Genomic DNA, 12,640 nt, shown 5'->3' with positions numbered 1-12,640 from the left:
AGATTTTAGCTGACAAAACCAAAATGATTGTCCCTACACCCTCACTAATGAATGTAACTGAGCTGCTCTGAAATGATTGTTTCTAACCACATATTGTATATGCAACAAGAAAAAAGAAAAAAACACGACGTGGGTCAGCTGACCCTGCGTGTGGTCATGTGACTTGTAGCAATAAAGCTGAACTCTCAGTTAACTCACTCTTCAACAATGGACCGGACAGCAGCCTGCACGTTGTTGTTTTTACTGGCTGTTAGCGTCAATACAGGTAAGATCATGGTCTGTATACAAGTGTCGTGTTCTCATGCTTATATAATGTATTGCCTCATGACGAGACTCAGCGGGCGGCTAAACGAAACTAACGTTGATTTGTTGTTAGTTTAATATCTTCTTGCGCCTATGGTGGCCCGTAAGTGAACACCAAGGGAAGTGTGTATGTAATGTAAACCCGTGTGTATGTAATGTGTGTGTGTGTGTGTGTGTGTGTGTGTGTGTGTGTGTGTGTGTGTGTGTGTGTGTGTGTGTGTGTGTGTGTGTGTGTGTGTGTGTGTGTGTGTGTGTGTGTGTGTGTGTGTGTGTGTGTGTGTGTGTGTGTGTGTGTGTGTGTGTGTGTGTGTGTGTGTGTGTGTGTGTGTGTGTGTGTGTGTGTGTGTGTGTGTGTGTGTGTGTGTGTGTGTGTGTGTGTGTGTGTGTGTGTGTAGGGCTCTGCAGTCCTCTGGCCGCTAAAGAAGCCTGGAGCTATGTGAAGGTGAGGGACGGGGCCCACATGTTCTGGTGGCTGTACTATGCTGACAGCCAGTCTGCACAGTCCAGCGAGCTGCCTCTGATCATGTGGCTGCAGGTAGGACACCTCATTCTGCTGCTGAATGTTTCTCATCATGTTCTTCCTGTATTGTCTTTGGTTTCTGCTTGTTTTCCCTGACTTCCAGATTTCCATGCATTAGTAAATTAATTTGCAGACTGGGCTGTATGAGATGGGTAGCTGTTTCTGTCTGCCACACAATGTAACCTTGACAAGGATTCAGGCAACACGGCTTAAAGTGGGCACCCTACTGACTTTTCCACTTCAAGGTGTTTTGACACAATACTTCTCTAGCTAAGCCTACAGTGCATTCAAAACTTGGGGCATGGAGTTAAACAGATGTGGGTATTTACCAGACAGGGGTCTAAACAAGGCTATTAAGTTGCATTCTGGTAAATGTATTGTTTGGGTGCCCATCACAGGGTCTCTCGTACTTATCTTAAGTTGGAGTCTAACTGTTAGACGATTCTTTTTGTCTGTCACTAATCCCCCAACTCTGTGGAACTGAAGCAGGTTTCAAGGCTCTGCAAGTTCATATTCATTTTAGAGTATGGAAATAAATGTGTACCGTATGATGGTAAATGGTTTTCAGTTACTTACACAGCATTTGTAGCAAATAAGATAAAACCCTCAACATTGATATGAGCTGAGGGACCGTTGGAAGGTGGCTGGTTCAACTGAGAACGGGTCTATACAAGACATTGGTGGTGTGACTAACAACAGTGCTGCTGCAGAGGAGGAACTAACTCATGAAGTCAGGAGTTTAGAAAAAAAGGGGGAACTGGGTAAAAGATTAGGTTGATGTGGCTAATCCCGTATTATATCTCAATACTCCTGGAAAATAAAGCTCATTAAATGCATATGACTGCTGCTTTATGAAGTAGCCCCTCTGCTGAGCGTGATGAGGATGTTTGCCCGTGTGTCTTCAGGGGGGACCAGGAGGATCAGGAAGTGGCTTTGGGAACTTTGAGGAGATCGGACCTTTGAACAGGAAGCTGGAGCCCAGAAAGACGAGCTGGGTAAGATTGGCCTTTTGTTGGAGCACTGCAGAGCTAAAAGTTGTAACTCTCACACATCTTTCCACGAACTGTTCCCTTTGTAACCTTTAGGATGGTAACGCTGTTTCAGGTGCAGGCAGCCAGTGTGCTGTTTGTAGATAACCCTGTGGGCACGGGCTTCAGCTACACTGACCGGCCAGACGCTTTTGCTACCAATGTGGCCACGGTGGCCTCAGACATGCTGGTGCTGCTGCAACACTTCTTCACAGAGAGAGCAGAATTCCAGGTCTGTCCCTAAAGCATCATAGTGGATTACTGTACAAAGAAACATGTTTGCTCTACTTCATTTCATCTGCATTATCTGCTCTCCAGGTGCTCGTGCCTAAAAGTGGTAACACTCCAAACATGCTGCTTGAATTACTTTAAAAGATTGCCATGTTTGGATTGTTCATGATTTTAATTTTCTGTCGGACTGATGATTAACACCTCCAAACATTTTTGTGGTCGATAATTTAATTATATTCTCAGTTTTACTCATGATTTTACATTGAGCTTGAAAAAAAGTTAACTTTTTTTTAACTTTCAACAAATTTAGAAAAGTATTTTATTGTAATGTTTGCTAGTGAGAATCATTTTAACTTTTTGTTTTTCAAGCACTGATTCCCCTGCCGTCCCTCATACTGAGCACGAAAAACTAGAACCTGAATAGTAAAAAAAAAAAAAAATAGAATATTGTTTTATAGGAAAATTCAGCACTAGAGCGAGGCATGATGGGTAACTTAACTAGCGTAGCCTGTAAGCCTTTGTTTGCTATAAGAGTATCTATAAATGCTGCATCATGTCTTAAGTGTCCTGATCACAGCCATGGCTTTTTATTGTTTTATCTAAGCTTCTTTGTACTCTATGCAGAGCGTCCCCTTCTACATCTTCTCTGAGTCATATGGAGGGAAGATGGCCGCTGTGATCTCCTTGACGCTCACAGAGGTGAGTACATAGCAGAGTGTTGCTTCTCCTTTTTACGTACGGGAAAGTCCCCATGTTAAACAACTGGGATATGATCAGTAGGCAAAAGAAACCTTGTGTAATGGCTTCTTGAAAGTTCATTTTTTTTTTGCAGTAGTAGAAATAATAAACTTTAATGTTCTGCTTTATATGTGGAAGTATAATAATTTTTTAGTTTTGCTCGTAATTCCTCTAGTATAATTCCAGTCAACAGAAGTTGGTCTAACTTCTTTAAAGATCATCACAAACTGTCATCTGTAAATCCTGAAATTGTTCCTAAATGAAAGTAACTAGATTGGGGAAGTTTCTGAGTGTATCCTGGCTATTCTAAAGAAACTTAAATATTGCTGTATTTTTTTATTTTCTCTCTGGCGTCTCCCTAAGGACAAACTACAACTGAAGACATTTTGTCATTGCGATTAAAATGTTAAGAGGTCATCACTTTAACAACTCTAATGTGTCTCTTGTCTGTGCAGGCCATAGCACAGGGGACGGTGAAATGTAACTTTGCTGGTGTGGCACTTGGGGACTCTTGGATTTCTCCTCTGGGTCAGTATCTGTCAGTCTGTACCACTGACTGATTTTGAATTACTCTGTATTATTGTGGTTAATACTTGTATAAGCCAATCACAAGCCAACAGGAAGAAGTGAATCCATGATGTCTGTAAAAGGATTTATCTTTAAATGTTGGGTGGAGAAATGACCCGACTGCTCTAAGACTTCTGCTTCACCCACAGACTCCGTCATGACCTGGGGGCCGTACCTCTACACCACTGTAAGTAACAAACCTTTTAGATAAAGTTCTTATTGCATGTGTGAATTTCCTTCTGACCTGTGCTGCTCTGCTGTGCAGTCACTGCTGGATGATTCGGGTCTCGCAGACGTCAGCAGTGCAGCGGAGGCGGTGAAGCGAGCTGTGGAGCAGCAGCAGTTTGCCAAAGCCACGGAGCTGTGGTCTGTGGCTGAGACTGTGGTGGAGCAGGTTGGTACAACGCGACATGTCTGATGCTGTTAGGGTCACTCTCATGTACAGCCATTTATAGTGCATCTCTGCTCATTAATGTTAACATGCCTTACTTTATATCAACTTATTTGGGACGGGCTTATTTTAGAGGCTGCCTTATTTCTAATTTCCCCTTTTCTTAAGTGTATATCATATTTAGGGATGCAAAAATCAGCAGGAAGTGTTCAGTTTCACTGGTAGTAACTTTATATAAAAAAAAAATATTCAGAGGAATGTGTTTGCGTTGGATGAAAAGATCATACTACTCATATCTGTACTGCAGCCAGTTAGCTTAGCACAAAGACTGGAGACAGAGGGAAACAGCTAGCCTGGCTGCAGGATATCTTATTTGTTTAAAATAAACACGCAGATATAGTTTGGTTATTACTCTGAGCTTTAAAGATGCTGCTAGGTGGGTTGTCTTACCTTTGACGGAGCCAGTCTAGCTGTTTCCCCCTTTATCCAGTCTCTATGCTAAGCTAAATGTCAAACTTTTCCTTTAGTAATTATTTGTGCCAAATATCAAGTCTTGGGTGCTTCTGTTTTTTATGAGCTCATGGTACTTTACAGTTAAATAGGTTACAACATAAACAAATGTGTGTGCTGTTATAGTAAAACACAAACAAGCACGAGCATGCAAATGACTTCATACCAAGGAATTTAAATATGGTGACATTGAAGGGGTCATTTTCTCCATATTGATTTCTGTTCTGCATACTGTGCTTTCATGTGGTGTGCACATCATGATTGACTTCAGAACACCAATGGAGTGAACTTCTACAACATCCTCACCCAGGAGCCGGATGACAGAAGCAGCTTTGCAGTAGTAGAAAACTTCATCTGTAAGACGCTGCAGTTCAGCAAGTTTAAAAACTAACAGCAGCTAACTGAGATGTTCATTATTAAATGACTAGGTTCTGTTTTCACCAGCTCTGCAGACGCGACGCCATATTCGACCCCTCCACAGTCAATCGCTGAGGGAGCTGATGAATGGATCAATCAGGAAGAAACTGGGCATCATCCCCCAGAATGTCACCTGGGGAGGTACTGTACAGTGTCTGTAGTCTGACATGCATTCTTTTAGAGATGTTGTCTTTATTCTCTGGTTGTGTGTGTGTGTGTGTGTGTGTCCAGGCCAGGCAGAGGATGTGTTCAGCTACATGGCAGGAGACTTCATGAGGCCTGTGGTGGATGTAGTGGACCAGCTGCTGAGCGCTGGCGTCAATGTCACCGTCTACAATGGCCAGCTGGATCTCATAGTGGATACCATGGGTAACTTCATCACTGTATTACTTGCTGTACAGCTCAAGCAGCAGTGCTGTAAATAATATTTAATTCCTCTTTGCCACGTGGATCTCTACTTCCCATGTCACATGGGCTGCGTTCCAATTTGCATACTTTTTTTTTCTTTACTTTTATTAAGTACAACAGCCGCCTGTACATTTGTCATAACATGGAGCATGGTCTGTACTTCCTGTCACATGGTCTGTACTTCCTGTCACAGGTCAGGAGCTGTGGGTGAAGAGGCTGAAGTGGGAGGGGCTACCTGGCTTTAACAACATGAGGTGGACCCCCCTCGATGAGCCCACCTCAACGGGCATTACTGGAGCTTTCTGCAAGACTTATAAGAACTTTGCCTTCTTTTGGATCCTGAAAGCCGGTCACATGGTAAGACTCTGGCATTTTGTTTTTCATATTGGAAATATGTGATACGTTTTATCCCGCTGCAAGACCAAGTTCCCCCTTGGGGACAAAGTTTAAGAATACCACTTGAGGTAGTTTTTGAATATGGGACGCATGTCTTTACCACAGTGTGGTGGACATGGATCTTCACCAAGCATTAGACTGTCCAGTATTATATAAGATGGAGGCACAATGATGCAATAAATCAATTTTAGTTCCGAGAATACAAATGGGTTTTATTTAGTTATTATTAGTTAATCTGATGGCGGGCTTTGTATAATTCATGTTGCCGTCTCTAATGATGTAGACTTTTTAGTTCTAACCGTTAAAGTGGAACTTGTCTCTTTCTCTCAGATTCCCTCAGACCAGGGCCCAATGGCCTTGCAGATGATGAAGATGATCACCCAGCAGGATTGATCGGCCAGCTGGAATGGCTCTGACAATCCCGATAATCACATGACCTTTTTATATTCTGTGCTAAACCAAATAATGAATCTCGGCGCTCTCTGATTACAGCAGAGCTCTGTGTAACTTTCAGCCATAACTACGATAAAGAAATTTTTTTTTTTTTTGTAAATTCTGCTTGGCTATTTCTTTATTCTTATTGCATATCTGAGAAGAGTGTGCTAGTTTGTTTCTTTCATTCTTGAATGGAAGTTTTTTTTTTTGAAAGCGCAATCTTTAAAAGTATGCATGAACAAATGTGTTGCATAATCTTTCACAGGGACATTTAATTGTTGCATTTATGGTACAACGGTAACGCGTGAACATGTGGCTTGTCACTAAATGAAGCGCCTCATGGTGTGCCAGGGTCAAGGTTGACCGGTGTGACAGAGCCAAGCGCCACACTAGACTTTGCACAGCAGTTACGTATGCCAACATGCTAATGTTTAGCAGGTAAAATGTTTGGCATGCTAACATTCAGTAAAAGGCACAAATGTCATTAGTTCTGCAGGTATTTGGTGGGTCGAGGGATAGCTGTGCTCCACCAATTTAGTTTAGACTGTAATTGGGGGGGGGGGGGGGGTAAAAATTTAACTAATTACTTTGGCGATGCCTAAACTTAATTTAGTGCCATCATTTAACATTTTATGTTGTAATAACTTGCACAACAAATGATATTCCATCAGCCTCAGTGAACTGCATGTTTAATGCTATTTAGCTAGTGTTAGTATGATAACATGCTAAAGTAAGATGGTAAAAGTGGTAAACATCAACATGTTAGCATTAGCATAGCTGTAGACTTGTCCTGCTACAATTCATCAGAATGTTGTTCGAGTCTGTTCTCAGGACATCTTACTGATGGGGAAACTTATCAGCTGCTGTTAGATGAAACATTCTTTACATCTGCACACACTTACAGCTCTAGCATGCCTTGCAAGAAAACGCATCATTCTTATGCCAATTGTTTTAACTTAAATAGCTTTGAACATAAGAATGGAAGAAGCTGCATCCGGACTCAAAATATTTGCGCATTGCAGTATTCATTCTGTGAATTGAACTCAATGAATACTGCAATAATGCGCCTGTTGCACTGCCCGACACCCACGTTTAGGCACTGGGAAGCTTATTGACATCCTCCTGGATCCATCTTTTTCATATACACATTTCTGTCACATGGATTGTCTGTTTATCCTGTACACACAACATCTATTGCATGTCTGTCCGTCCTGGGAGAGGGATCCCTCCTCAGTTGCTCTCCCTGAAGTTTCTTCCATTTTTCCCCCTTTAATTATGGGGTTTCTTTTAGGAAGTTGTTCCTTGTGCGATGCGAGGGTCTAAGGACAGAATTAGATTTGTCTGATAGACATGCCAGCTGCATCCACAGCAATACGACACCGACATATTGCAATGTTTAGCACTTTTTACACATTTAGAGAGAAACACATTAGTTGTGTTGGCTCTGCACTCCAGCACACTGGGCAGGATCATGAGGTAGAATATGTAAAGTGGCTCTAGAAAGAAAATTACATTTTGGTTTCTTTAAATCACAATAAAATGTTTCTTCACACTGATCAACAGACCTTTTTAATATCAAAGTTAAAACACAAGCAGACAAATTGATCTTAAGTACAAATAACAAATTGCACAAGTTTTATTACTTCATTTACCATGATCCACTTGGAATGATGATCACATGTTGTAGTTTGTTGTAACACCAGAATGATCCAATGATGGATCATGAACTTTAAAGAATGCTACTTTGTAAAATGTATTGTCTGTCTTCTCTTAATATCTTTGGTGTTGCATACATATTGCTAGCATAGAGTTTATAAAGCACAGTGAATCCAAAAGGTTAATAGTGCATAAGAATAATGAAAAATAAGCCAAATCCACATGAGAATGAGAAGAAAGACATTAAATATTTTGTATGTTTGGAAGTCCATCTTGTTATATATAGTAAGTAATACCTGCGACTCCTGATACATCAGCAGAGACACAGCAAACTGCTACATCGACTGAAAGATGGACTATCAAGGAAAGACTCCATTGCATTGAGAAACCTGAGATGTAATATGAGTGCATTTGATTGAGCCTACCTACATGGTAGCCCGGGACACATGCTTCATCTGACAACATAATTACATAATATAAAACTCGATATTTCATCCTCAATTAAGTTGCGTCTTTGACAGCGCAGAAGACTTTAGGTACTCAAGCACAAGCAAAATGTAGCGATGCAAGGAATAGTTCAATATTTTGGGAAATACGATACAATTTAAATGAAGAGTGATACAACTCATGTCTCAACAGGAAATATAGAAGCTACAGCCAGTTAGCTTAGCACAAATACTGGAAACAGGTTGTAGCAGCTAGCCTGACCACCAGCATCTTTAAAGGTCACTGATAAAACACCTTTTATCTCCTTCGTTTAATTAGTACAAAAACAGAGTCCAAGAGTGTTGTCATTACCGTGAGGTTGCCGGGCAACCATCAGATGTTCCTGTAATAGTCCAGCACACAAACCCTTAAACTTGTTATTTTTACACTTTTAGTACAAACGAGATACGATGTACAACTAGATAGTGAGCTTTAGCTGGTAGGTGGATTTTGTTACCTTCAGACAGAACCAGGCTAGCTTTTACCACCCGTTTCCAGTCTTAATGCTAAACTAAACTAAGCTAAGCTAAGCCAACAGGCTGGAGCTTCATATTTACTATGAGTGTGTCAATCCTCTCATTTAACTCTTGATAACAAAGTGAGGCTGTTTTCCTGGTTCCTTTAAGATCTTTTCTCGAAAGCTTTTTTTTTTCTTCACACATGGATGGAATTTGCAGTTGACATGCACACTTAGTGGATTTTATGATTTCATGATCTATATCCATATATAGATATATCTATATCCATATATAGATATATCTATATATCTATATCCATATATATATATCTATATCTATATCTATATCTATATATCTATATATCTATATATCTATATATCTAGATAGATAGATAGATAGATAGATAGATAGATAGATAGATAGATAGATATATACATACATACATATACAGTGATGTAAAGTCATTGTGTTAAGTCCTCTGAGTAGCTGAGGCTTCTTCTTCCCCAGTGGGTCTCTGGGAGTGGGAAGCCCTTCTTGATCACCGGCTCCACCACCAGCTCCAGCAGGCCGGGTGCTTCCACCACTGCCAGCTCCGTCACTCTGAAAAGATTAGAATATGCCCGGCCCACCAGAACCAACTGACCTGGGGGGATTCGGGGATCAGGTCCTCTCAGCCGTCGCCAGTACACCCTGAAGTGGCGCACAAGCTTGATCGGGTAGTTCCAGCGCAGAGTGGCGTTGAGGTGCAGGCAGGTAGAGGTGGACCCTGGAGAGGTAACAGCACCACGCAGCCAAACCACGTCATAAACACACAAGCCCTGAACGAGCTCGGGGGGAACCTGCAGACTGGCTCCATCCAAAAGCTTATTGGGAGAAACAAGGGGGGACAAGAACAATGTACATAGGAATGGCTACATTTCATGTAGAAAAATAAAGTGCCCTTGGTGTTGAAAATTTACAGTTGAGACATTTCAAATAGTTGAAGTGGTAGTCAAAATCTAAATACTAAAGGAAGGTGAAATAGCCTTTAAAGTGGACGTGCTGATGAAAACTGAAGTGTCCATTTAAGGGTAAGCGCTGAAAGGAGCTGAAGCGTCAGTTGAAGGCTCAGCTGAAGTGGATATGCTGCATCAGTGAATGTCAGTCCAAGTGTTGGCTGAAGTGTAACGCACGGACTCACCATGATTTCTCCCACTCTGCAGCTGAAAGGCGTCTCCTGCGGCTCTCCATCCCTCTGGATGATCAAACCAACTTCTCGAAGAGCACAGCCACGGAGCTCCAACTGTGAACATCTGCCCATAGTGACATGAAGGGAGAACAAAGATTTTAGAGTGAGACCCATTCACTTACTGTAGCTGTTATTCAGCTGTTCGAGGGCCTTACCCGATCGTCCAACCATCTGGACTCAAGTTGCCACACAGCTGAGAGAACTGGCTCACCAGCTGGAGCTCCTCATCCAGTACGGCAGGAGACGTACTGTGAACTGCAGAAACACACTTAATGCTTAGCAATGACCAGATACAAATGTGAAGAACCTTTACAACAATAAGCATTGGGGAGCTCGTGGAAGGAAGAATGGATACTGCTGAGTATCAACAAATCTTAGAGGCTGCCTGAGTGTGACATACCCGAGGCTGAAAAGGTTGAATATTTAATAGACCTCATTTAGGAACATTTTATCCAAGACATTTCTCAGTGGTTTACCTTGTACCCAGTAGGCGATTTGACAGGGGAAGCCATTCCCCTTGTTAGCAAAATGACTACAATGCGCACCCCTTGGTAACCTGCCTACGAGCGTTCGAAATCGAATTTAGCAAACTTTCTTAATTGCAGAACTCTGTGTAAATCTCTTGTTTCAGCATGTTGAGTACCACCTGTTCATGAGTGAGTGCATGCTCATGAGATTTATTATAACATGGTTATAGCTGGGGGAGGATAAGCAGGTGTGGACCCTGAATGGATCAGAGAAACTCACGTTTGACATCCTGGACGTGCACGTGTGTGCAAAGCCTGGCGTCCGTCGTCTTCAGCTCCAGGGAAACTTTGATCCCAGTCGATGGCTTGGAGATGAGGATCAACAGAGTCTTAGATCCCAGGGGTACATGGAGGGAGAAGATCCTGATACAGAACAGAGACTTGTGTTTAGGGGAGGTAGGAGGGGACAGATCACTTTTTCCCCCACAATAAAATAACACAATGGTGAAGAACAAACACACACGCACTTGGCACAAAGTGGAGTCGTGTGTGTGGCGGGGATGAGTCCCTCCAGCAGCAGTGAGCAGCCTCCATTCCACGCGTCCTCGGGGCAGCCGCGGCTGCTCAGCCATCCCTGGCCCTCCAGCTGCGTATGGTAGTACAAGGGCTGGATCTCCTGGGCAGTGAGGTTAAACCAGCTCCTGTTGGCCTCCCGCTGCGCACATGCACACGCACACGCACACACACACACACACACACACACACACACACACACACACACACACACACACACACACACACACACACACACACACACACACACACACACACAGCAGCAGCTAGTAACTGGCTTTGTAGACTAGAAATAAAATGTTAGAATTAACTCTAAATTAGAGATGTGAGGACTAGTGTGATGTGATCAATTCTTTATGTCTACATTTTTTATGTACTAAAACTATTTATATAAATAATGTTTGATTATTATTTAGCATAATATATTTATTATTTATGTAATTGATTAACTCAATTTATGGCCAGCGGGCATAACAGAGTGCTGGGTGGACCACCAACCATATTCCAATTATTAAATAATAAATAAATTCACAATGGGATATTTTGTTTGTACCATTATATAAACAGTTTTGTACTGATAAAGATTTCAAAGCGTCTGTGCTTTGAAATAGTATAATAATAGTTAGCGCATGCATGTACCTGTCCTCTCCAGTAGATGGCCTTCCCAAAGCCCTGGCAGAATGAGGAGATGAAGGGGAGCGGTGAGGTTGGCCGATGGATGTACAGGTAGTCTGACAGAAGAGCCCAGAACCTGCACACAGCACAGGGCACGCCTTCAAAACACCTTTGCTAACTAACATGTACTGACGGCTTTTTCTTCTGCTTTACTGTGTTCATTTACTTCTGTTGATCATACCTGTCCTGATTCTTGCGGAATTGGGTCTTCTCATTGTAAGACTCGTACACCCAGCCTGGAGCAAAGATGGCTGCAGAGAAGTTGTGCTTTCGAATGATTTCCAGTGCCTTGAGACAACCAAAACATGAAGGTGCATATGGTCAATGATCTGATAATGATCAACACTTCTTCACCAGCAGACACACATGTTCCACAGTGTGTACCTTATTTGTTTCCAACATTCCTCCCACCACCTTGCCTCGGGCGAACACGTCAACCCCGATGTAGACGTCGGCCTGGCGGCCTTGGAGCCCACTGTAGCCGTTCATCCACTCCAGGTTCTGCTCTGTCCAGTTGTAGTTGGTGAAGATACCATCGCAAGCATCGAAAAACACCCTGAGATTGAGATAAAGTGTTGGGTAGTTATTAATGAACCTTCTTGGTCGTCTAAATGGACACAATGGTTGACCAATTGGCTTATATTGAGTTCAGTGACTGATTGTAATTTCTCTACCTGTTGGACTGGTTCAGTTCATTTTGCCATGTTAGCACTCCGTTTTGGATGACACTGTCGTACCACAGCAGCAGGCTGCCGGACACTCGCTCGTGCAGCTGCTCTGTCAGATAGCGCAGGAACAAAGGAGTGTTCTTCACCGCAACCTCCTGCACACACAGGACATGACACGCTTCAGTCAGAGGTCAAGGTGAAGACAAGGCCTCTACAAAATGTTCAACATCTTCGTGTAGCATGTTAGCATATAGCAATAAAGGCCCATTGAATTCAATTCAATTTGTTCCTCTTGACGCAAATGTAGTCATCCGCCATGTCTGCGAGGGTCCACCAAGCCCCCAGGAAGTGCGGCAGGCTTTGAAGCAAATTTTCGTTGTCGCCAAACCATGTAATTACAACTTCCGTATCAGTCACGTGATACCATGGGGCCAAAAGGCGGGACTTAAGGAAAATGCTAGTGTGCATGCTCTATGGGCCCCATG

The 12,640-nt window shown here is 42.5% G+C and overlaps 2 protein-coding genes across 2 annotated transcripts in view; one reads left to right on the top strand and one right to left on the bottom strand.

Moving 5' to 3' along the window:
* Positions 1-135: 135 nt before the first annotated feature.
* Positions 136-6,187, top strand: scpep1 (serine carboxypeptidase 1). The gene is made up of 13 exons (XM_029437869.1): positions 136-265; positions 699-838; positions 1,729-1,818; positions 1,928-2,083; positions 2,707-2,781; positions 3,276-3,348; positions 3,537-3,574; positions 3,653-3,781; positions 4,560-4,644; positions 4,733-4,846; positions 4,937-5,074; positions 5,307-5,470; positions 5,840-6,187. The coding sequence occupies exons 1-13, from the start codon at positions 208-210 to the stop codon at positions 5,900-5,902; spliced, it is 1,323 nt and encodes a 440-aa protein (XP_029293729.1). The 5' UTR covers positions 136-207; the 3' UTR covers positions 5,903-6,187.
* A 1,030-nt stretch (positions 6,188-7,217) lies between these two features.
* The window catches only part of engase (endo-beta-N-acetylglucosaminidase), an 8,684-nt gene continuing 3,261 nt past the window's right edge, over positions 7,218-12,640 (bottom strand). Inside the window, exons 6-14 of the mRNA XM_029437868.1 lie at positions 12,162-12,310; positions 11,872-12,043; positions 11,669-11,775; positions 11,452-11,563; positions 10,767-10,954; positions 10,520-10,662; positions 9,928-10,027; positions 9,725-9,836; positions 7,218-9,407 (exon numbers count right to left, since the gene is read on the bottom strand). Of these exons, the coding sequence (XP_029293728.1) occupies positions 9,006-9,407; positions 9,725-9,836; positions 9,928-10,027; positions 10,520-10,662; positions 10,767-10,954; positions 11,452-11,563; positions 11,669-11,775; positions 11,872-12,043; positions 12,162-12,310 (1,485 nt within the window). The 3' untranslated portion in view covers positions 7,218-9,005. The remainder of the gene's footprint in view (positions 9,408-9,724; positions 9,837-9,927; positions 10,028-10,519; positions 10,663-10,766; positions 10,955-11,451; positions 11,564-11,668; positions 11,776-11,871; positions 12,044-12,161; positions 12,311-12,640) is intronic.

This window comes from Cottoperca gobio, chromosome 8 (genome assembly GCF_900634415.1).
Source record: "Cottoperca gobio chromosome 8, fCotGob3.1, whole genome shotgun sequence".
Taxonomy (NCBI): Eukaryota; Metazoa; Chordata; class Actinopteri; order Perciformes; family Bovichtidae; genus Cottoperca; species Cottoperca gobio.
The sequence above is the reverse complement of the archived record's forward strand: the minus strand, read 5'-3'. Positions and strand labels throughout refer to the sequence as shown.

What these genes read in the sequence shown, in the direction of transcription:
- scpep1 (XM_029437869.1), top strand. Translation starts at nt 208, where the DNA reads ATGGACCGGACAGCAGCCTGCACGTTGTTGTTTTTACTGGCTGTTAGC. An exon ending in CTCTGATCATGTGGCTGCAG is followed by an intron (nt 839 to 1,728) that starts GTAGGACACCTC and finishes GTGTGTCTTCAG; the next exon opens with GGGGGACCAGGAGGATCAGG. An exon ending in CTGAGACTGTGGTGGAGCAG is followed by an intron (nt 3,782 to 4,559) that starts GTTGGTACAACG and finishes GATTGACTTCAG; the next exon opens with AACACCAATGGAGTGAACTT.